General features: G+C 51.9%; 1 protein-coding gene across 1 annotated transcript; it reads right to left on the minus strand.

The window, feature by feature from the left end:
* Window positions 1–9,169: 9,169 nt before the first annotated feature.
* RSAD1 (radical S-adenosyl methionine domain containing 1) lies at window positions 9,170–18,382 on the minus strand. Its single transcript, XM_084646978.1, has 9 exons — window positions 18,215–18,382; window positions 15,739–15,872; window positions 15,127–15,331; window positions 14,492–14,857; window positions 13,897–13,960; window positions 13,454–13,601; window positions 12,772–12,826; window positions 11,176–11,279; window positions 9,170–11,103 (listed from the first exon to the last, which is right to left on the minus strand). Exons 1-9 carry the CDS (start codon window positions 18,344–18,346, stop codon window positions 10,995–10,997), a joined length of 1,317 nt encoding a protein of 438 aa, XP_084503104.1. The 5' UTR covers window positions 18,347–18,382; the 3' UTR covers window positions 9,170–10,994.
* Between the last annotated feature and the right edge of the window lie 5,587 nt (window positions 18,383–23,969).

Below are 23,969 nucleotides of genomic sequence, written 5' to 3' on the forward strand. Positions count from 1 at the left end.
GGAGTGACGACTCCCCAGAATCGTCACCACACGCCGGGCGGCCCTTGTGCGCATGCGCAAGCCACTCGGAAGAGAGAGCTGGTAGACTCTGCGCGTGCGCAGTTTCAGTCTCAGACGTGCTTGCCCCTGGCCAAGCCCTGTGTTGCCCATAGGTCACAAGGGCAAGGAGGGTGCTGGGGGGCAAGGGGAGGGGAGGGTGCTCTTGGACAATTAAAGAGGCAGAGTTGCATTGTGAGGGTTGGTGCTCGTGCTTTGCCCCTATGTCCTTCAGCAGCCACCAGCAATGCCTGCATCTTCCTCCTCCCCTGCCCTCCTGCCTCCATGGCTCCTCTGGGGCAACTCTACAGCTCCTCCTGCTGGTGCCTACAGCCCACTGGGGCTGTCTGCAGCGTTGTGATACCTTCCCTTCAGGGCAAATGCCTCTCAGCAAAGCAGCTTCCCCAACCCACACCAGGCTGAACCTCCCCTCAAAGCAGGTTACTGCAGTGATGACAAAGCAGCACAAAATGGAGACGGGTCTGAACCAGCCCCAGTCACTGGGGAGATAGGGCCCACAGCCCTGGTGCCCGTCAATCTTCGCGTCCCCTTTGGCTCTGCAATAGTTCCACAGCCCCTAGACAGTCCATCCACGGTGTCTTCTGGGCCACAGAGGAATGTTCCAGTTCTTGGCAGCCCATCCACGCTCTCTCGTGCGCTCCAAAGGAGCATTCTGCTCGCTCCCATTTCAAAAGGAACTCCCCTCTCGCCTTCTTTGCCCTTCAAACAGGAAGCCAACGTCTAGTCACAGGAACTCCCAGCACAGAATGCTATGTCCCTGCTTGGCAAGCTCTATCTGCAGACACTTTCGTACCAGGGTTACACACATCCTTTCTTATAGCAGCAACATGATGCAGCCACCACTCTTCAGTTAGCTGAAACACAGTCAATAGCATCCCCTCATGCCACACCTCAGCTATTGGAACTGTGACTACTACTCTGTGGTCTTAGGCCTACTATCACACATCTGAGGACAAGCTAAGAAACTAGAGAAAAAACCTGCAACACATCTTATTTCTATGGGACGGAGGGACAAAAAAAATGTCCAGGGTGGGGGCAGTCCACCTCATGTCCCCCCCCTTAGCTATGGGGCTGGATCCCCAACATGCAATGCTTTTTGCTTTCTTCAAGACGATGCAATGCATGCTGGGACTTATCCTTTCTGTGGGCTGCCCTCCCAAAGCCTGCCCTTCCCCCCCACATTAAAGATGGGGCATTGTATTCTGGGACCTGTCCTCTCCCTGGTTTTAAAGTGCTGCTTGGCTCATAACTGATCATTCCATGCTGAGATCTTCCAGAACTGTGGGATGCACAGCACCCTCCATAATAAAGTGCCACCTGGCTCACATGGAAGCACTGCATGCTTGGCCTAGTAATTTCCCTGGGCCCGACCCTATATTTAAAGATGAGGGCTATCAGAAGAGCAGATTGCATAATTCCTGTGAGCTGGATTTGACTCACCTCTTCTTAATAGAAGCATAGTTCTTCACCATACAATTAGATGTAGATCTTTTGTGCCTATTTTCATCCATTTTGGGCCATGCTTTAGCTCCAAATTTACCTCTCCTCAATCCACGATAACAAGGTGCTCTTAATGCTTTATGTTAAGAGATAACAAATATTGATTTTTCAAACCAAGGTGTCATAAAAATAAAGGGAAGGGTAACCACTTTTCTGTATATAGTGCTATAAAATCCCTCCTGGCAAGAGGCAAAACCCTTTCACCTGTAAAGGGTTAAGAAGCTAAGATAACCTTGCTGGCACCTGACCAAAATGACCAATGAGGAGACAAGATACTTTCAAATCAGGTGGGGGGGGGGGAGAGGACAAAGGGTTCGTCTGTCTGTGTGATGCTTTTGCTGGGAACAGATCAGGAATGCAGTCTCAGAACTTCCATTAGTTAGTAAGGAATCTAGCTAGAAATGCGTTAGATTTCCTTTTGTTTAATGGCTGGTGAAATAAGCTGTGCTGGATGGAATGTATATTCCTGTTTTTGTGTCTTTTTATAACTTAAGGTTTTGCCTAGAGGGATTCTCTATATTTTGAATCTGATTACCCTGTAAGGTATTTACCATCCTGATTTTACAGAGGTGATTTTTTTACCTTTTCTTTAATTAAAATTCTTCTTTTAAGAACCTGATTGCTTTTTCATTGTTCTTAAGATCCAAGGGTTTGGGTCTGTGTTCACCTGTACAAATTGGTGAGGATTTTTATCAAGCCTTCCCCAGGAAAGGGGGTGTAGGTCTGGGGGGGGATATTTTGGGGGAAGACATCTCCAAGTGGGCTCTTTCCCTGTTCTTTGTTTAACACGCTTGGTGGTGGCAGCATACGGTTCAAGGACAAGGCAAAGTTTGTAGCTTGGGGAAGTTTTTAACCTAAGCTGGTAAAAATAAGCTTAGGGGGTCTTTCATGCAGCTCCCCACATCTGTACCTTAGAGTTCAGAGTGGGGAAGGAACCTTGACACAAGGTGATATCAAACTTTACACAAATTAAATGAACGGCACATTGTTTCTTTTCCTACTTCCTCGTCTGCTATTTATTGATGTGCCTTTTTAATATTTCCACCTTCTTCATTGTACATTTTAAAGGCCTGGGTCACAGATTTGGCTTTTGAGAGCTTTGCATTCATTATACCTTACTTCCAGCACCATTTGGTGACCAAAAACATAATTGCTTTAGTTTGTCTCATCACAGTGTCTTGCAACGTGGTGCTTTCCAACATTGAGCAACAGATTTAAGATAAAGCAATATGATTACAGCAAATTTTTGGGAGGTATTGATCATGTGTCCTGGGGTTCTCTAATTAATTTGGCAATGAGCATCCCATCAATAGGCATCATTTCTGACAAATTAAAGGAGAATACAAAGCCCAATTCTGTAAAGTGTTGAACACTACAGTCTCCCCAAATCCCATTGAAGTCAACAACACAAGCTGCTTAGCAACCCACAGGAGCCAGGCCTTAGTTCATAAAACCTTTCCTGTTGGAAAACTTGTCTTCACCACAGCAGGTTTTGACACTGTCACCCCATGTTAATTTCATTTGCGAGGATGTGAGTAATAAAGAGGCGTTCCTAGACTGAATGCCTTCAGGATATTTGGATCTTCTGCTTCTCCTCAAAGAATTCCCAGTTCTGATGCAAATGGGCACACTGTCTGGGTACTTGGCTTTTGAGCATGAACAGAAGACCAGATACTTGATATTCTCAAAATGGTGGGTGCAAAACCCTGCCTCATGACAACAGCTCAAGAAGATGACTGGAGGAAGTGTCCCCTTCTGAATATTTGTTTGCAATTTATTGCATGAAACAGAGCTGCTGGTGTGGATTACTCCACCTTCCAAAAAGCAGGGAATGCTGCCAAGAGATCAATGCAAAATGCCTTTGCACGCATTTCTGTGCTACCAGGTCATGGCCAAAGCAAGTTACAACAGGAAGCTTGCTGCTCATTCCAAAGATATTTGTTTTCAGCCCAAGGCACCTAAACTGCCCAAAGAGGAGCTACGTTGGCAGCTTGCTGGAAGCCCAAGGGCCGACCAATGAATCACATGGCATCGACCCTCCTTTATAATTTAGCGGTCCAGCCAAGAGTGATTACAGGTCCCAGCATGCACCATGTGCTTGTCAGACAGAAGGATCCTCTCACCTGCCCTGCTCAGGATCATCATGACAGACACATACCGTAAAAGATTCTCCAGGCAAGTACATTCCTCTGGCTCATGGGCCCATCCCTGTTTTGCTCCTGGCACAGCCATGTGATCAGACAGGGCATGCGGATGTAGAGCAAACACTTGGAGGAAAAGAGCAGGCTGAGGCTTAGGCTCAGTGATGAGCACAGCGTGGTTGTGATGGACCTTGTAAAAAGAAAAGGAGTACTTGTGGCACCTTAGAGACTAACCAATTTATTTGAGCATGAGCTTTCGTGAGCTATAGCTCACTTCATCGGATGCATACCATGGAAACTGCAGCAGACTTTATATACACACAGAGATCATGAAACAATACCTCCTCCCACCCCACTGTCCTGCTGGTAATAGCTTATCTAAAGTGATCATCAAGTTGGGCCATTTCCAGCACAAATCCAGGTTTTCTCACCCTCCACCCCCCCACACACAAACTCACTCTCCTGCTGGTAATAGCCCATCCAGAGTGACAACTCTCTACACAATGTGCATGATAATCAAGTTGGGCCATTTCCTGCACAAATCCAGGTTCTCTCACCCCCTCACCCCCCTCCAAAAAACACACACAAACTCACTATCCTGCTGGTAATAGCTATCCAAAGTGACCACTCTCCCTACAATGTGCATGGTAATCAAGGTGGGCCATGTCCAGCACAAATCCAGGCTTTCTCACCCCCCCCCCCCTTTTGTGTGACCTTGTGTGACTGATCTGCTTGGTCAGGTGAAGCGGTCTACATCTGAGAAGGATGGGACAAATGTGGCATGTATGCCTTCCAGTAGGTATTGATGCTACTTTCTGCTCAGTTCGAAATTTCCTAAGGTAACAGCTGTAGTGCACCAGTTACAGCCCTTGAGTGAAACTAGGAAAGTCTTCAGGGGATTCACGCCTCTCAGTGCCATCACTACCACCCACTTATATGTGCAAATTCTGGCCTTGCATCTCCCTACCCCCAGAGCTTCAGGTCAAAGGCACTGAGCACTGCAGAATTATTTCTCTGCAGCCCAGGCTCAGGAAGAGTCCATGTTACCTCTTCAAAAATGTCCAGTAACAAATCTTCAGCAACTAGCCCAAATGGGGATTTCCTGGATTAGGCTAAAAAGGGAACGCAAAGATTTATAGTAGGGAAGCAGAAGCAAGTTCTCCTATATTTACCTTAGAAACTTCCTACTGGCTCAGGCTAGAGGCTTTTCAGCTCAAGGCACCTTGGTTTATGTAGCGTTGGAAGGCCTGGGGTGACATGAGTTTGGGTGGCGTTGTCTTAGTCCCAGATATGCACAGTGGGTTGGGAAACCATGTCCCCTGATGCTCCCTCCCTCGAAAAGAGTTGGGGCTGACGGACTCAGATTTTCTTACTCTTTCTAGCAAAGCACCCACCCTTTAATTCCGGCACACGTCACCCTCTACCGTCACCTTGGTTGTTCCCAGAATCACACAGAGCACATACTGAAGGGCAAATTCAAGGATTGCTCTTATCAGCACTGATGGAAGCTTGCCAGCTGCGAGTGCATTCCTTACCACTTCACAGAGCAGTGCATAGGTAACTGGCCCCTTTGCCTAAAGCAAAGACCAAATGGCATCCAGCAAGCTGATAATGAGGGGAACGTGTCAGAGACTATTAGCATGAGTCATTGCTTCTTAGGCTCAGTGAGACTGACTCAGGGAAGGCTTCCTCATGTATTTCGCCTGGGTGGCAAACTCCTCAGCACTTCAGGAAACACCCGTGGGGATTCATTCTAATCAGTGGAAGTGGGTGAAATTACTAGTTCAACCTGTTAGGCCAATAATTAATGACAATCAAGGTGTCAATGAGGAATAATTGGCCCCTTGCACCTCATCACCTCACTGCATTCCTTTCAGGTGTCTTATTTCCCCTTCCTTAGTGAGACTGTGCTAATGCTACGTGCTTCCACTGCACCTGTCAGTTGGGGATCTCAAAGCACTTTGGGTATTATCCCCATTGTACAGCTGGTGAAACTGAGGCACACCATGGCTAAGTGTCTTACTCAAGGTCAAGCAATGCATCAGTGACAATGTCTGGAGCAGAACTCAGCTCTCTTGGTTTCCAGTTTCCTTCTCTGCCAAGCAGATGATGCCGCCTCCCATAACAACAACTGTAATGATTGGAAACATGTTTGATTGTGAATTTCGTTAAAAGACTTTAAAAATAATGGGCCTGAGTCTGCCCTCATGTCACCTTCTTCTTCTTCTGTGCCATCTCCATTACTGGAGGTTTGCAACAATGGTAGTCCATTCTGCACGGTCCTCTTCTACCCTCTTTGTGGATGAGCAGTCCTTTTGATCCACCCAGGATATCATCTCACCACCCAAAATCTTCTTCTTCTGCCTCATGTTCTGCCATCCACTTTCCCTTCCGGTGCCCATAAACATGCACGGCCATTTGAACCTCTTAAAATATGCCCTGCAAATCAAATCTTTCTTTTAATAAGATCTCTAACTAGCGTTTGCGGAGTTCCAGGCATCTTCAATACTTTTTCATTGGTTACAGTCTATCTGTGATAGTCTGAGAATTCTATAACACCATAATGTGAAGGACTGTAGTTTCTTTATTATCGATTGTTTGAATGTCCATATTTCACAGCCGTAATTTAACACAGACCAAATGTAAGTTTTTAAGAGCTGGAATTTAGTCTTCATATTTATGTCCCTTCTCATCAGATGTTTATTCTTCCGCAGTATCTGCTCTCACTTACTCTGGTGTAAATCAGGAATAACTCCAAATCAGTGGTATATACTGGGATGAGTGAGAACAGCATCAGACTCAAGGCATGCTTTTGTTTCTTGTCTGCCAACAAAGGGCTCTTTTGCCCGTTTCAATCCTGATCTACAACCCACTGACATTGATGAGTCTTTCTATTGTCTTCTTTGGGCTTTGGATCAGGCCCTGAATGTGGATGAGAATAGTTACTGGTAACAGGAATTTTCTGTGCCCATAGTATAGTAGATCTGAATGTGAGTATATTGATATTGGCTATGATGGATTTTCACAAAAACAATAATAGCAATCCATACAGTGTGCTTTCCTCAAAGGGACACTGTTCAAATATTGTGTACTGATTTTAGTACTCTTTTGCATACAGTTTCTTTCCAAAGGCTCAACATTTCTTTCCCTACCAATTTTGGACCCATCTGGACTCATTTACACCCATTAAACTCAAGAGGATGGTGGAGGTGTAATTTAAGCACAATATTTGTCTAGCTGCATTTGGCAAACTTTGTTCCCATTTCTCCCACCCATACTCCTAATGGAGGGGAGGTGAACTTGCCTGATTTTGGTAATGTCCTTATTTGTTCATTAGCATAATCAATTACATCAACAGCCTTGGAAATCACCAGGAAGAACATTATTTTCTCTGGATCCCACCGCCATTGTAGGGCTAAATATTAACTAAGTCACTTCTCTGCCACAGCATGGTGAGGGTTGATCTAGCCTTACGATAAAATCCCCAGCCAACTGATTGTTCTTTTACAAAAGCCTTTCTGACTCCTACAGAATCCATTCAGAGGTGCCATACACCAGCTGATCAGCAGATGTGAAAAATGGCATTGGGTTTCCAAATCAGTCAAAGGGAGTCCAACTGACAAGACCAACAGGCCATGCAGATTTCTTACACTACCCTTGTCTACACTACCCGCCGGATTGGCGGGCAGCAATCAATCCAGCGGCAGTTGATTTATTGTGTCTACTCTAGACGTGATAAATCAACGGCTGAGCGCTCTCCCATCGACTCTGGTACTCCACTGGAGTGAGAGGCGCAGGGGGAGTCGACGGGGCAGCGTCAGCCATCGACTTACTGCAGTGAAGACACCACAGTAAGTAGATCTAAGTACGTCGACTTCAGCTACGTTATTCACGTAGCTAAAGTTGCGTAACTTAGATCGATGCCCCCCTCTAGGCCTTATGGGGAAGGGTGTTTAACTTTGCCTAACTCACATGTGCGGGAGACTCCTCAGCAAAAGCCACAGATGGCAGCAAGTGGAATTTCCTATTAATTATTCACTTCCTATCTCCCACCCTTTATCTGTCACGTCCATTTAGCTTATAAATTCTTCGAGGCAGGGTCCATCTCTTACTCTGTGTCTAGACAGCATCTAGCATATTGGGGCTCTGATGCCAGGCATGGCCTCTAACTACTTGCATAATAAAAACAAATACATAATAATAAATTCCTTATTTCTGCAGGATCACTCAGAATTTTACTTTCTAGGCTATGTCCACACTACGCACCTTTTAGCAACACAGCAGTGCTGCTACAGCTGTGCTGCTAAAAGGCGCGCAGTGTAGCTGGTGTTCGTCGGCGGGAGACAGCTCTCCCGCCAACAAAAAACTTCCACCTCCAATGAGCAGTGGTAGCTTTGTTGGCAGGAGAGCTGTCCCGCCGACAAAGCGCTATTCAAACTGGCGCTTTTCCTCGGTAAAACTTTTGTCGTTCGGGGTGTGTTTTTTTCACAGCCCTGAACGACAAAAGTTTTACCGACGGACGTCCCGTGTAGACAAAGCCTTAGTCACTATGAGCTAAAAATAGCAGTGGAGGATGGGAAAAGGCAAAACAAAAAAACATCTGAAACATAGACCTAGAATTTGCAATGCAAAATAATTACAGCTGTTCTGGCACATGGCTTACTCATAATCCCTGACACAGGACAGGCCCTCAGCTTGTATGGATGCAGAGAAATTTTCCCCATCCATTATAACGATGAAGGTGTCAGGCAAACTTTGGACCTAAATTTCTTTAGTATCTTTAATAACACCCATAATAAACCTAAATATAGTTCATGCAACCAGAGATCTAGGACAGAGCCCCAGGATTTAATATGATTTTGGAACCGCTGAATACACAACATTGTTGATACTGTAGCAATCTTGTCTTTGGGCCAGAAGGTCATTCATAATGTTCCACGGCCACACACGGACTTCTCCTTCCCAAGGCTGACTGTAGCCCTACACTGCAGAATGAAAGGGGCACTAAATTCAAGCTGTATAAGCTATTAGAAGTTAAAATGACGATCCCTTCTACCCATCTCTGGTGGCACAGAACGATCACATTTAACCTGAGCCTCTCAGCTTTCACATCCTCTCTATCGAAAGCAGGTTCTGTGATCCAGGACTATGTACGAGCTATTGCTCATTGCAAACTGGTGCTTTTGCCCACAGAGTTGCTGCCCAGCCGGTATGGAATTGATTCCATTATAAAGCACTCAAAGAACTCTTGTTTGGTCTGGTCTGGTCTGTCGGGTAATATGCTTTTCTGTTGACCTCTTCATCTTCCAGGAGTTCATGACAAATTGCAAATAAAAACAAGTTAATATTTTAAAATGATTATTCTCTATTTGAACTGCCGCCAGGTCTTGAAAACTGCATGAGTAATCTATCACGGGATCCAAATATTGATCTTACAGCTAAACTACAATTACCAGACTAAGTCAGAGACAAACTATTACAGGCTGGTTTATTAAAAACAAAACTTCTTACTTGTGACTGTAGCAATCAGAACACCCGAGTAGATCAGCAAGCTTACCTGAGCTCTTCACTTTGCATTCACCAGAGACCAGAAGGAATGTCTCAACAGCTGCACAGCTCTTCACCAAAGCTAGGCATAATATAATGGGCCTAAATCTGATCCAAGATATGTGGCACTCACCTCTGTGTCTCCTCCGCACGGGGAATGCAAGGACCACAATGAAGCACAAGTTTCTGTACAGTAATATGTGCATTTGCTTTGGTTTAAAAGGGAAGTGATGTCTGGGCTGGACACTGTCCTGCAGCCTGGACTAGAGCACTAGACTAAGACTCAGCAGACTCAGATTCTATTCCTGGCTCTGCCACTGACCTGCTGTGTGACCTCTGGTTCCCCTCCCACTTTTTGTCTGTCTGGTCTGTTTAGACTGTAAGCTCTTCAGGGCAGACACTGTCTCTTATTATGTGTATGTACAGCATCTGGCACAACAGAGCCTTGACCCTGATGCGGGCCTTTAGGTGCTACTGTCATATGAATTGCCGTCTAAAGACAATTACACCTTTGTTCCATTCAGCAGTGAGGCCAAGGGCTGAGAGGGCCACTGAAGACAAACTCTCCTCTTAGCATGAAGTCAGGGCTATGGCATATTAGTGGGGTGGGGTAGGCGAGCCTTGGCCTGCCAATGCCTATGCTGTAACCGTTCGGTGGGCAAAGAGCACGTCATTCCCCAGCGCTGTCCCGGCGGCACTGAATTCCCTCCAGAAGTGAATTGATACCCCAGGCGCCACTGTATTATTCTGGGCTGCATATTCTGCACCTTCCCAGCTTTCTGGTGGGGGGATGTGCGTCTCTGTGACATCGCCTCTGCTTGTGGTTCCGTTATCCACGACAGGCAGTGAAAGATAGAGTTAAACCCTGGGGTGCCCTGCTTTTGCACTGAGGGGCAGCTGCTGAGACCAGCAAGCTACTCTGCAGAGTCCAAGGAAAGGCAAAGAGAATAACCAGCAGCCTTTGCAAGGGAGCCCTTAGCTCACCTGTCCATCTTACCAGCGTAAAAGGTCAAAAGTGCTACAGAACTAAACCAGGGGGACAGGGAGCAAGCTGCACCCACATGCTTTATTAGTGGGCATGAGACGGAGGGCTTCCGAAAACTCGGCCAGAGTGAGAGGTAGCTCTAGCCGGTCCCGGTCGCCCACGCTGGCTGTGGGGAGTTCAGTCCAGAGCACGCTGCAAGCGTCGGGCAGGAAATGACCTGCTCGCCCTTCCTCGGGGTTTGACATTGCAGTATTTTCGCTTCACTCCTTATCTCCATCTGCTGGAGGGAGATTGTATCACATGCTGACTGCAGAGAAGAGACTGGTTTCAGAGTAGCAGCCGTGTTAGAAGAGACTGACTTTCCTCACTGAAGTAAGGGAACTGAAGTCACTGAAACCCACACTATTATGTATCTTTCCATTCAATCTAAAATTAAAATGCTTTTACCCTATTTTCTGCAGTAGCCACTGAGCAAATATGGTGCACATAAAAAACAAACAAACCAGCTTCCTCTCTGCTATAAGCAAATGCAAATTTCATTGATTTACTCCAAGCCTGGATTTGGCCCTAGTCCTGGATTTTGCAAACTGAGGGCTCCAAAGTGACTTCAGCCAAGAGCCAAGTTGTTCCTTAGGATCGGCCTCCCCTGCTGCAATGCTTTCCAGATTGGATGCAAGATCTGTCTGTCTTCGGGTCCCCTGTCCATCCAGGACTGCTGGAGTTTGCTGGGAAAGGCTGCTGCTTTTGGGAAAGGCTGTCTAGCTTCAGGTCCGATGGGCTGTTCTGTCTTCCCAGGACTTCTGGAGCTGGTTGAGGAGGGTCAGCAGCAGAGAGTCCAGCACTGCCAAACCTTTCCAAGAGCACCTGAGCCCCCTGGGAAAAAAGCAGGACATGGATCATCCCCCCCATCAAAGAACAGGGCTCTTCCCCCGCCACAGTCCTTACCTATTGTCCAAAAGCAGCAAGCCCTGATCCTCCAGCTCTTTCACTTCCTCTGAGGTTCCAAACACGTCCCACAGGCTCAGGCTGGTGGCAAACTGCAGCCAGTGCTGATGGGGGAGAGACTCCTTGTAAATACTGACTTGACAGAGTTTACTGGGGCTTTGATCTTTTATTTTGTGGGGTTAGTTTCACCTGCCTAGTAACAGATTCCACACAAAGCTCTAGAGGGAAGGGTGTGAGACTCTTGGAGAGGCCTAGCCTTTCTCAGGGCTGCCTGCCTTTCTGCATCTGCACTGCTCCTGCAAAAATAGCACTCACCTGGCTTTGCACCCTTAATTTAGATGGTTCAATCTCTGACTGTGCCTGATGCTGCGGTGATGGGGGCAGTGTGAAAGTCCTGATCCCGCAGAGAGAAATCAGGTGATCAGCTGCCTAACGGACAAGATTTGCATCTCCTGCTGAGGGTGCCAGAAGCGCAGGTGCAGTTTCTATGGGTGCCCATTAAAAAAGGGGGTTGAACAGAAGCCCCTTGAAATCTCTGGCTGTGGCATGCAGTCCAAGGAGCCGTTCGCATGGCCCAGTGGGTAATACCCCTGACTAGCCAACAGAGACTGAACTCCTCTCTCACCCCTAGAAGTCAGGGCTAAAGGGTGGGAGAACCTGTCCGCCACGTCCAATCACCGCATGGTCAGCATCTAGTATTGGTAAATGCACTTACAATCGAACCTCAGGGTCATGAACCCCTCTGGAATGGAGGTTGCTCATAACTCTGAAATGTCCATAACCCGGAACAAAACGTTCTGGTGGATCTTTCAAAAGTTTACAACCGAGCATTGACTTCAGACAGCTCTGAAACATCACTACCCAGAAGAGAAATGCTGCTTTCCCTTATTTTTTTTAGCCGTTTATGTTTAAACACAGCACTGTGCCGTTTTTGGTCTCTGCTGTTGCCTGACTGCGTACTTCCGTTTCCAACTGCGGTGTGTGGTTGACTGGTCAGTTCATAACTCCGGTGTTGATAACTTCTACTGTACTTTGCATACTGTGCCCAGCAATGTGTGATCCAAACATGAGATTGGACTATCAAAGGTGCCACAAACAATCAAATCCTGTCCTACCGCGTGTGACTGGGACCTGTATCCTGACTGTAAAGGTTTGGGGGATTACTGAATTCACCGTTTGGACTTGATGACCTTGGGCCGAACTTTCAAAGGCATTTAGGCACTTAGTGGGATTTTCAAAAGCTACCCGTGCCTAACTCCCTTTGATTTCAAATGCCTATCTGCATCTCTAAGCACCTAAATACCTTTAAACATTTGCCCCTTGGGGCTTTCAACCCATAGCAGCTGTACTGGGCCAGGGGCTGACATCTTGGCAATTCAGACTAAGGGAATCCCTGTGAGAGTTCCAGAGCTGCTCAGAATCCCAGCAGAGAACAGACCACTCCTTGCCGAGCCAGTCCACACACAGCACTTGACCAGAGCTCTCCTTGGAAATGGTTCCTCTTGCTGGCCCTGTCCAGAGCCAGCTGCGAAAGCCACGCTCTGAGAGTTCAAACCCCCGCAGGACAGGCTGCTACAACCGAGAGCCAGCTCTCACCTGGTGTGTGATTCCTATGTCCATGCGGAGCCCCAGGACCAAAACCTCCTCCAACCTACAACACAAAGAGCGATGCTAGAGGGCTGTGGGGTCACCAGGGGGCTCCCGAAGGTGGTCCTGCATCTGGGGCTGAAGGTGCAAGGAAGGCAAAGGGGAGCACCTGAGTGCAAGTGGGAAAAGGCTGCCCACATTGTTCTCCTTCAAGGGCCTGAGACTGCAGCCCTGCTGGCAAAGCTCCCATCGTCTTTCATAGTTTAGCCTGCAGGAGAATGGCAGGATCGGGCTCCCGCTCGGTTAGAAGCATAGCGTTTAAGGCCAGAAGGGAGCACCAGATCATCTAGCCTGACCTCCTGCATGTCACAGGCCACCACCAGCCCCCATCCCCGGCACACTAAGCCCAACAACCAAAACTAGCCCAAAGTCTCACAGTCCATAGGAGACCCAATATGTGCTACAGGCAGAGTAAGGGCAGGACCGAGGGGCATCAATGCTCGAGGCCCTGAAAAGGCAGGGAAGTGATGGTGAAATATAGCCACACAGTCCTGGCAAGTGACCCGCACCCAGGTTATTTTATCTCAGTAGCTTGCAGGAAAGGCCACATGCACCAAGACGCTGAGGAGGAGGAGGAGGAGTCAGACACCACCTGGGGTGAGCCGACTGTTGGCCCTGCCCCAATACTCACACCTCCAGCTGGCTCAGCACAGTCTGTTTCCGGGTCCCGTGTCCGCAGGCAAGCACCTCCTTCATCCAGCTGTCCGGCTCCAGGGTCTGTATTCTGGCTTCCCGAAGGCTCTCGCCATGTGCTCGCGGCACAAACCTCCCATGAGCTCCTAGGATAATGACAAGCATTTCTGCAGCATCCCTTCCCTCCTGGAGTTCATCACCCCCAGAGCAGCAATGGCCCTTGGGTCAGAGCCATGGGGTTGATTGGGGGGCGAGAGGTGGTGCCTTGCAAGGGTCAGTCATCGCTCAGGGCCCTGCAACAGTGCCCTGGGAGGATGAGCTTCCTCACAGCAGCTCCTTGTAGAGGTCAACTGGACCCCAGCGGAGAGGCTGCTTTGTAGCTCTATACACAGCCCCATCTGGTGAGACCCTGTGTGCCTCTTACTTTCCCAGGGAACTCACCTGGCCCGACCCCTATGTACTGGCTGCCTTGCCAATAGGACAGGTTGTGGGTACTGAGCGCCCCCTGCAGGAGAAAATGACACACCATAAGCCAGGAAAAGGAATCAAATCTCTTTGGACCCATTCCTGCAAGATGCTCAAGGCTTCTGGCATGGTGACTCCCTATTGGACTCAACGGGTCTGGTAGGCGCTCAGCACCTAGCAGGATCAGGCCCATCATGTGGGGTTCTGGGTTTATCTTTCTCACAGTGTGCAGAGTAAGCAGGGCTTCCTCTTTCAGTGCTGGGCTTCCCATCTCTCTCCTGGGCTGAAAAGACAGTCCAGCTTCCTTGCCCACCCCAGCTCCCTGCTGCGAGGGAATCTCAGCAAGCATTGCTAGCAGAGTGCATGCTCAGTGCTCGTCCCCACTGCCAACATCCAGAGAGAGTTCCCCTGGGCCTGCATCTGCTCCCCCACATCTTGCCCCGGAACACGTCCCCTGCTTGGGGAGCTCAGATCCTCTCACCAGTTGCATTCTGAATTATTTGGGTTTATTCTCCCCTCGCTTAGATCTGGGACACACTGCAAAAGGGACAGGCCAAGGGGAGGGACTCACATTCCTGGCAAAATTGGAGACCTCATACTGCCGGAATCCCACGTCCCGCAGCATCTCCCGGGCAGATTCATACATCTCTGCCACCACCTCCTGCTTGGGCACGGGCAGAGAGCCCCGCTGGACCTGCTTGAAGAGGGAGGTGCCCCTCTCCAGCGTCAGCTGGTACAGAGACACATGGTCATCACACAGCTGAAGCAGCTCTTCTAACCCCCTGGCCCATGAGGAAACACTCTGGCCGGGGAGGCCAAAGATGAGGTCAACGGATGTGCGGCCGGGAAACAGCTTCTTTGCCTCTTCCAAGGTCCCCAGAGCCTCATCAGCCGTGTGGTTCCTCCCAAGGAGCCTCAGCTCTGCATCATCCAGGGACTGCAGAGAACAAGAATGATCGGTGGAGAGGTGCTTTAGGCTGCTTTAGAGAGGTTTTGGGGGAGGGAGCACGGGGAAGCCCCAGAGAGGGATGAGAAGGGCACGTGAGGAGACAGCGAGAGGGAGAAAGAGAGTGAAGGAGGGAGCGAGATAGAGCAGGACCCTGTGGGAGAAGGTAGAGAGAGTGTCCCTGAGAGAAGAGCATGGGGACGGGGGTTGGGGGGGGTGTGTGCCTGAGGATGAGAAGGGTAAATCTCCTGCTTTCTCACCTGGATGCCGATGGAGAGGCGATTGACTCCTGACGCCCGGAATCCCGCCAGCCGCGAGGCACTTGCTGAGGTGGGATTGGCTTCCAGAGTGACCTCGGCGTCCGCCGCCAAGTGGGCGCAGCGGGAGACGGTCTCCAGGACAGCAGCGATGGTGAGCGGGCTGGCCAGGCTTGGGGTGCCCCCGCCGAAGAACACCGAGCTGATCCTGCCGAGCGGAGGGGAGAGAGGCCTGGAGTCTCACAGGGTGAATGGGCTGCTGTGCAGGCTACCTCCAGACTCACTGCTGCGGAGGAATCCTCCTCCCATGCCCCAGGGGACACCTGCTTTCAGGCAGGACGTCCCCTCCCTCGGACCTCAATAGACCCTTACTGCAAAGCCCCAGCAGGAAAGGGAAACAGTGTCAAAGAAGCCACGCCCAGCCTCCCAGCCGCTCTGGGTCGGGTGCAAAGCTAAAGGTCAGCACAGCCTTTGTGGAATACAGCAGGGCGGATTTAACCACCTCTGCCTCCCACATGCCGCTTTCCCTGGCTGCTGTTGTAAAGCCACAAAGAACCACATTACCTCCCCTTCCCCCAACCGCCACTCTCTCCCCTTTCCTGCTGAAGGACCCACCTCTGGACTTGGCTGAGCCGGATCAGGGTCTGGGCTTCCCGAGAGAGACAGCTCCTCACGGACTCCTCGTCTAGGCCCCGGGGGATGTACGTGTTGAAGTTGCAGTAGCTGCAGCGTTTCTGGCAGTACGGCCACTAAGAGACACGGGGACCAGGATTCGTAGACTCGAAGGCCAGAAGGGACCACTGTGATCATCTAGTCTGACCTCCCGTGACACTAGTCACAGGGCTTCCCTTAATTCATTCCTGTTTGTATTATGAATATGGTTACAGTGGAACCTCACAGTTACGAACCCCTCGGGAATGGAGGCTGTTCATAACTCCGAACAAAACGTTCTGGTGGTTCTTTCAAAAGCTTACAGCTGAACACTGACTTCAGACAGCTTCGAAACTTCACTATGCAGAAGAAAAATGCTGCTTTCCCTTTCTTTTTTTAGTAGGTCACATTTAACACAGCACTGTGCTGTGCTGGCTTTTGTTTGTTTGTGCTGCTGCCTGATTGCACACGTCCAGTTCCAAATGAGGGGTGTGGCTGACTGGGGTTGAGGGTTGCCAAGTTTCTGGCTGCAGAAAACCCGAACACCCTTGCCCTGCCCCCTGCCCTGAGGCTCCGTCCGTGCCCCTTCTCCAAGGCCCTGCCCACTCACTCCATCCCCTGCTCTCTCCATCACTCGCTCTCCCCCATCCTTGCTCACTTGCTCATTTTCACTAGGCTGGGGCAGGAGGTTGGGGTGCGGAAGGGGGCTCAGGGCTGGGGCAAGGGGTTGGGGGCGGGCTCTGGGAAGGACTTTGGGTGCGGGAGGGGCTCATGGCTGGGACAGCAGAATGGGGTGCTGGAGGGAGTGCGGGGTGCAGGCTCCAAGCAGCGCTTATCTCAGGCGGCTCCCAGAAGCAGCGGCATGTCCCCCTTCCGGCAGCATGTCCCGTCCGCAGGCGCCACCCCCGCAGCTCCCAGTGGCCATGGTTCCCAGCTAATGGGAGCTGCGGAGTTAGTGCTCGGGGCGGGGGCAGCACATGGAGCTCCCGGGCCACCCCTGCACCTAGGAGCCGGAGGGGGACATGCCGCTGCTTCCGGGAGCCGCGTGGAGCCAGGGAGCCTGCCTGGCCCTGCTGTGCCACTGACCGGACTTTTAATGGCCTGATCAGCAGTGCTGACCGGAGCCACCAGGGTCCCTTTTTGACCGGGTGTTCCGGTCGAAAATTGGATGCCTGGCAACCCTACTGGGGTCATAACTCTGGTGTTCATAACTCTGAGGTTCTACTGTATTATGGTAGTGCCCAGGGACCAGCCAAGATCAGGCCCCACCAGGAGCGAGAGGAGAACTTCTGGAAAAACACCCCATCTTGATTTAAAAGTATTCAGTGATGGAGAAACCACACGTGGTACATTGTTCCAACGGTTAACTACCCTCACTGCCTTATTTCTAGTCTGAATTTGTCTAGCTTCGACTGCCAGCTATTGGACCTAGGCCATAGATTATATTGGAGACCTCACTCAAATCCAGAGGAAGTTACCTTCCCAGTAAAGATGGCACCATCTTACATTTAGTACAGGTTTCAGAGTAACAGCCGTGTTAGTCTGTCTTTGCAAAAAGAAAAGGAGGACTTGTGGCACCTTAGAGACTCGCCAATTTATTTGAGCATGAGCTTTCGTGAGCTACAGCATCCGATGAAGTGAGCTGTAGCTCACGAAAGCTCATGCTCAAATAAATTGGTGAGTCTCTAAGGTGCCACAAGTCCTCCTTTTCTTTTTACATTTAGTACAGAAGTTCAGACCCAGAGGTTCACACAGGCCAAAGCCTTGTCCTGACTCAGGATACGTCTACATTGCAACCGGGAGGTGTAATTCCCAGCTCCGGTTAGGAGACCTCCAGCTAGCACCTAAAAATAGCCAGGTGAGGGTGTAGGCAGGGGCGGCTTGGTCTAGCCACCTGGGCACCCGCCCCAGGATCTCGGCTTGCAGGGGGGCGGCTAGCTGAGCCTGCACCTGCTATTCTAGCGCCCCAACTTGACCGACGTTAGCACACGGACACCTGAGCTGGGCACGACCCCTGCCGCTGCCCTACAGCCGGCCCCCCGGGGGCTTGTGGGGTGCCCGGGCGCCCTCACGCGCTCCTCCTCCCACCTTCCAGAACGCGAGGGCGGCCCAGGCGGCGCAGCCCGCCCCGCCGGCGGCACGGGGCTCGGGTGACCCAGCGGCGCGCCCGGACTCCGGCCCAGGAGGCCAAACGACACCGAGCAGGGTGGGATCCCAGGACGCGGGCTGGGGCGCCCAGCCCTTCCCTAGGGTGATCGGCCGCATTCAGAGGGGCCATCCCTCGCCCCCGCCCTGGGCCTCAGCTCCCGTCCGCACGCAGCCCCCCGCTCCTACGGGGCACCGGCCAGGGGCGCCCACACGGTCACAGGCTGCACGGGCACGCGCGTCCGCACGGGATCCGGCCCGGCGCGCGCGCGCACGTGGCCCGGCCCGCACTCACGTGCACGTAGAGGGCCGCCTGGAGCGGCTCCGCGCGGGACGGCTGCCGCGCCCGGTGCTGCCGCGCCGCTCGGAGGCTGCGCAGAGCCGCGGCCAGCCGGGCCCGAGGGTGCCGCCAGCCCGGCGCCGCCATGAGCTGCCCCGCCCCGCCCCGCCGGTCACGGGGCGGGACCGGCCGGGCGGCTCCGCAGCGCGTGTGGCCGGGACCCCTGCTGGGCTTCCCCGCCGCGGAGCCCGAGCGCGTGCGGCCGGGAGCCCCCGCCCCCAGTGCCGCCTCTCAGGCTGCTTCTTCCCGCCCCCCCTCCCCGTCAGCCCTCACCAGCCCCCCCTGCTCCTACCGCCCCTCCCGATCTCAGCCCCCCCCGTGTCCCCCTGTTCCTACCCCCCAGTTCCCCCTTCGTCCCCCCCGCTCCTACTGCCCCCTCCTGCTCTCAGCCCCCCCCGTGTCCCCCTGTTCCTACCCCCCAGCTCCCCCTTCGTCCCCCCGCTCCTACCGCCCCCTCCCGATCTCAGCCCCCCCGTGTCCCCCTGTTCCTACCCCCCAGTTCCCCCTTCGTCCCCCCCGCTCCTACTGCCCCCTCCTGCTCTCAGCCCCCCCCGTGTCCCCCTGTTCCTACCCCCCAGCTCCCCCTTCGTCCCCCCCGCTCCTACTGCCCCCTCCTGCTCTCAGCCCCCCCCCCGTGTCCCCCTGTTCTACCCCCCAGCTTGCCCTTCGTCCCCCCGCTCCTACCGCCCCCTCCTGCTCTCAGCCCCCCCCGTGTCCCCCTGTTCCTACCCCCCAGTTCCCCCTTCGTCCCCCCGCTCCTACCGCCCCCTCCCGATCTCAGCCCCCCCGTGTCCCCCTGTTCCTACCCCCTCAGCTCCCCTTTTGTCCCCCTACTCCTACCGCCCCCTCCTGATCTCAGGCCCCCTGTGTTCCCCTGTTCCTACCCCCCCAGCTCCCCCTTGGTCCCCCCGCTCCTACCGCCCCCTCCCCATCTCAGCCCTCCCTCTGTCCCCCTGTTCCTACCCCCCAGCTCGCCCTTCGTCCCCCCGCTCCTACCCCCCACCTCCCCCTTCGTCCCCCTGCTCCTACCGCCCCTCCCAATCTCAGCCCTCACCAGCACCCCCGCATCCCCCTGTTCCTACCCCCCAGCTCCCCCTTCGTCCCCCCGCTCCTACCGCCCCTCCCGATCTCAGCCCCCCTGTATCCCCATTAGTACCCCCCAGTTCCCCCTTCGTCCCCCTGCTCCTACCGCCCCCTCATCAGCCTCCCCGTCCCCCTGTTCATGTCCCCCAGCTCCCCCTTCGTCCTCCCTGCTCCTACTGCCTCCTCCCAATCGCAGCCCCGCCTCCATCCCCCTGTTCCTACCCCACAGCTCCCCCACCAGCCCCCACTTGGTCCCCCTGCAACCCGAACCAGCCACCTCTTCCTTCTCCCGTCCCTATCCCCTGCTGCCCCCAACACCACTTCCTACCCCTGTTCCTACCCCCTGCTTCCCACCCCCCTGATCTCAGCCCTAACCAGCCACCCCTTCATCCCCCTGTTCCTAACCCATAGCTCCCCACACCACCACTTCCTTCTCTCTGTTCCTGCCCCCCCAGCCACCCCTTCCTCCCCCCGTTCTTATCTCATGGCTCCCCCATTCCCTACCAACCCTTTCACCCCATTCCCACCCCCACTCCGTCTTAACCTCAGCCACACACGCCCTCCCCGTTTCTACCCGCATTCTTGTAGCCTTCCCCACTTACACACAGTATAAACGGACAAATAACTGAGAGAGCCTTTTTGCAGCGTGAAGGTTGAGGCCGGTTGGGAAGCAGGAGAGCTGGGTGCTGGGGTGAGCTTTAGAAGGGGGCTTTGGGATAGAATTAAGTCCCAATCTCTGTAACAACCCCGCTGGAGGTGTCCGTTCCCACACGCTCTGTGTGCGGCACACGCTCTGTTGAACAGCCGCACACAAGGGCAGCAGGCTGGTAGTTGGTATTGTATGGTGCCATGTGCCCATCATTCCGTGTGTGACATTGGCCAGGGTGTGATAAAGTTCCTGATTGAAAACACACAGCTCAGCCTAGAGAAGGCAACTCCGTTGTGTCCGGGGCACGTGGGATGGACTTTCCACTCTCCTGTTTTTCAGGCAACGCTCACTTCCACAACATTCAGTACTAAAAACCAAGCCGTTTCATTAACAATAAGTGTTTCCAGGTATAACTAAATGACTGGAACGTTCCCAAGGGGATATTGTGTCTCATTAATTTATACCCTCTAGGCCTGGACTTTCTAGTCAGGAAACCATCAAATAATCTGGTACTTATAAAGTATGTACGCAGGCCCTTATCCTGCAAACACGCCCGTGAGTAGCTTAATTACCCGGGCAACTTTCCCTCATGGCAGCAGCGAGTCAATGAGTGCATTTTTCAAGCCCTGTTGGGAGGCCTGGCTGGTCAAGTCCTTTTCTTTAACTCCTCAGGTGGTATTTCTCTGATATGCACAGTGTGTTTAATTAGTAATACTTACCTCTGAGTCCGTGCCCTTCAACCACTGATTTCAAAGTATTTCCCTAATTTACAGATGGGGAAACTGAGGCACAGGGGCGGGGAATGACTTGTGTGAGGTCAAAGCGTGTCTCTCTTACCAACAGAAGCTGGTCCAATAAAAGATACTGCCTCACCCACCTTGTCTCGCTAATATCCTGGGACCAACATGGTCACAACACCGCTGTACAGCTTTTATCCAGTGCTTTTCATCGGTAGATCTCAAAGCACTTTACAAAGGAGGTCAGTACCATTATCCGTATGGGGAGACTGGGGCACGGGCAGGTGACGTGACTTGCCCAAGGTTACCTCAGTGGGCCCGTGGCAGAGCCAGGAACAGAATTGAGATCTCGTACGTCCCAGTCCGTGTGCTGTCCATTAGGCCACACTGGCCCCCCCCACAGCAATGCTAAGCCCAGGGAGCTTGTTCCATCTGTTCTCCAAAGATCGCAGTAGCTTCCAGCTGCAGTTCGAGGCGGTGGCGTGGAGCTATATAACTCGCTATGGTCTGGGCCCTGCTTGGTTCCTCAGAGGCTCTTAGCCATGGCTGGGATCTGCTGGGCTGCTTTGGCCAACAGCACCGGGGGTGACAGAGCCTGATATTCTTGACTGTCAGGGCCGGGGGCAAAGCTCAGCTATTTACTCAGAATGTTGCCTGTTGTGGGGGGCTGCCTAGGAGAACGAAGGCAGTGCTGGGGGACCCGGGTTTGTGTAGACCGCGTACAGAGCTTTTTGTCACGGGCGCACTTTGATAAATCTATAACTAATGTTAAAAGGCCAATCCTACCAGGCCCGCCAGTAATTCCCACAGCCAAACAGCAGGTGGCGCATCTGTAGTAACCGGCTAAACTAATGACATCTAATTATGCACTAGTGAAGAGGGAGAGAGGGGCCTGCCTTGCTGAACTCTTAATTCCCATCTCTAGGGGGGTTTCTCAGCACTTTCTTTTGGGCTCACACGTCTCCTGCTTGGCTTTGGGCCAAAGGTGAAGTTGGAAGGACTCACCTGCCAGGAAAGCGCATTAATATCTGTCAGGTGTGCACAGCAAAGTGAGGGCAGCAGTTGCTACTTTTGGTGCCCAGAAGAGCAAGGAGCTGGAGCATCCTTTGTGAGGAGCTGAGGGGGAAGTCGTGGCAGCACCTGTGTTGTCCTGGGTTTCATTTGCCAGTGAAGTCTCTTTTCCTTCTGGTTTCAAGTGAATTTAGCACTGGAGCTGCTCCAGCTTGTCAGCAGTAAGAACAAGGTACATTTATCCCGGGTCTTCCGGCTCGGTGGATCCTAGCTCCAGCTTGTCAGCAGTAAGAATAAGGTACATTTATCCCCGGTCTTTCAGCTCAGTGGACCCCAAAGTGCTTTACAAGCGTATGAACCACTCCACCCACCATTGAAAAGCCTCTCTCCGCAGGCAGCTGCATTAACAGAGCCCTTCAGCATCATACAGCCGTCTTGGGCAGGAAATGAAGAACAGGGTAGCTGTCCAAAATAGCAGAGGGAGTTGGCTCGGGCAGAAGGAAAGATCCCAAACCTAGATACTGGAGCGAATCCCCTCTCTCTTACTTAAAGTGCCATAAAAGAAAAGGAGTACTTGTGGCACCTTAGAGACTAACCAATTTATTAGAGCATAAGCTTTCGTGAGCTACAGCTCACTTCATCAGATGCATATCGTGGAAACTGCAGCAGACTTTATATACACACAGAGAATATGAAACAATACCTCCTCCCACCCCACGGTCCTGCTGGTAATAGCTTATCTAAAGTGATCATCAGGTGGGCCATCCATCACTTTAGATAAGCTATTACCAGCAGGACAGTGGGGTGGGAGGAGGTATTGTTTCATATTCTCTGTGTGTATATAAAGTCTGCTGCAGTTTCCACGATATGCATCTGATGAAGTGAGCTGTAGCTCACGAAAGCTCATGCTCTAATAAATGTGTTAGTCTCTAAGGTGCCACAAGTCCTCCTTTTCTTTTTGCGAATACAGACTAACACGGCTGTTACTCTGAAACCTGTCATTAAAGTGCCATGTGATCTTTAACGCCCACAGGCTATATGAATACAGGCTAGTAGCTCCTTTTTACATTTCATTTGAAAGATGGCACCAGCTGCAGCATCCCACTGCTGCAGCCCATGCTGGGAAACTGGTTTAGTGTTGTCTGAGAGAGACCAGCACCACCAGCCAAGTTGCCAACGCCAGTTCCTGCAGCAGCCTGGTCTTACTAATCGTGTTTATTGTGAAGGTGCCTACAGGCCAGCTTAGCTATTGTGCTAGGCACTGTACAGGGTACTAGCCAGTCCCTGCCCCAATGAGCTCACAATTAAAGAGACCAGACAGACACAGAGGGAGAGGTAGCACATACAAGCAAAGTGACCAATGGGATGGCAGCAAACGTGTTAGGGCCACAATTTTTTGTTCCTTTGGTTTTGGTGCGGTTAGTCTGGAGGGAACAAGCTAAATGGAAAGAAAAGAGAAGAGTGAGGGTAGGGGTGGAGAAGGGTTGAGGGGCAGGTGTGTAATAAAGCAGAGGGGAAGAGACCGGGGGGGTGGGGAATGGTTGGAGAAATTGGCAGAGAAAAGTCCAGTGGAAAGGTCTCTGAATGTCGGAAGGTCCCTCCTTGCTCTGGCTCATTCTGCAGCTGCTCATAGGGGGGCTGGGGCCTGGCTGGCTCCTCCCTGCAGTTTTTCCAAGGCCAAGTGGGGAGGGAGGTATCACATGGGTCCTAATGCCCCCAGAGTACGTGTGAGTCTCCCCTGAAGAGTCCCAGGGACGCTGGGGTGAAGGGTGGCCCCATCTGGGCCCTATTTGACCCCATTTCCAGTGCAGCAGGTCCCTACTCTGGCTGGTTCTGGCTTCTACAATCCCTCTCATCCCAGAGCTGACCAGAACCAAACATTCTTTGCTGATGCAAGTTGATGAAAGCAAGGCTGAGGTCCTCTCTCCCCTGAACTCATGCACATAGCACAGACAATAGCAATGAAGGCTTCCCCCAGTTACTCTGTCAAGGTTCACACCCTTCTTGTGGGAAAAGATAAGTCACTCAGTGCCTATTCATTCCTAGGCCTCTTTGCTAGTGCAGCCAACAAAGGTAGCAAACGTAATAGCGATTTTAGTGATGTGCCACTTCTTCCATTGGATTTCACCTGGGCCCACCTGCTCATGTTGTAGGAAAACAGACAGACGTCATCTAGTAATGCATTTTGGCCACTGCTGAACTTGGTTGCATGCCCAGGAGTGAAAGCAAG

This window comes from Lepidochelys olivacea, assembly GCF_965140295.1.
Source record: "Lepidochelys olivacea isolate rLepOli2 genome assembly, chromosome: 14".
NCBI lineage: Eukaryota > Metazoa > Chordata > Testudines > Cheloniidae > Lepidochelys > Lepidochelys olivacea.

Bases quoted from the DNA above. Each gene is read 5' to 3' on its own strand.
- RSAD1 (XM_084646978.1), bottom strand. From the start codon at position 18,346: ATGGCGGCGCCGGGCTGGCGGCACCCTCGGGCCCGGCTGGCCGCGGCT. The intron at 14,858-15,126 runs GTGAGAAAGCAG...TGTTCTCTGCAG, and splicing joins GCCTCTCCATCGGCATCCAG to TCCCTGGATGATGCAGAGCT. The intron at 12,827-13,453 runs GTGAGTATTGGG...TTTGTGTTGTAG, and splicing joins GTGCTGAGCCAGCTGGAGGT to GTTGGAGGAGGTTTTGGTCC.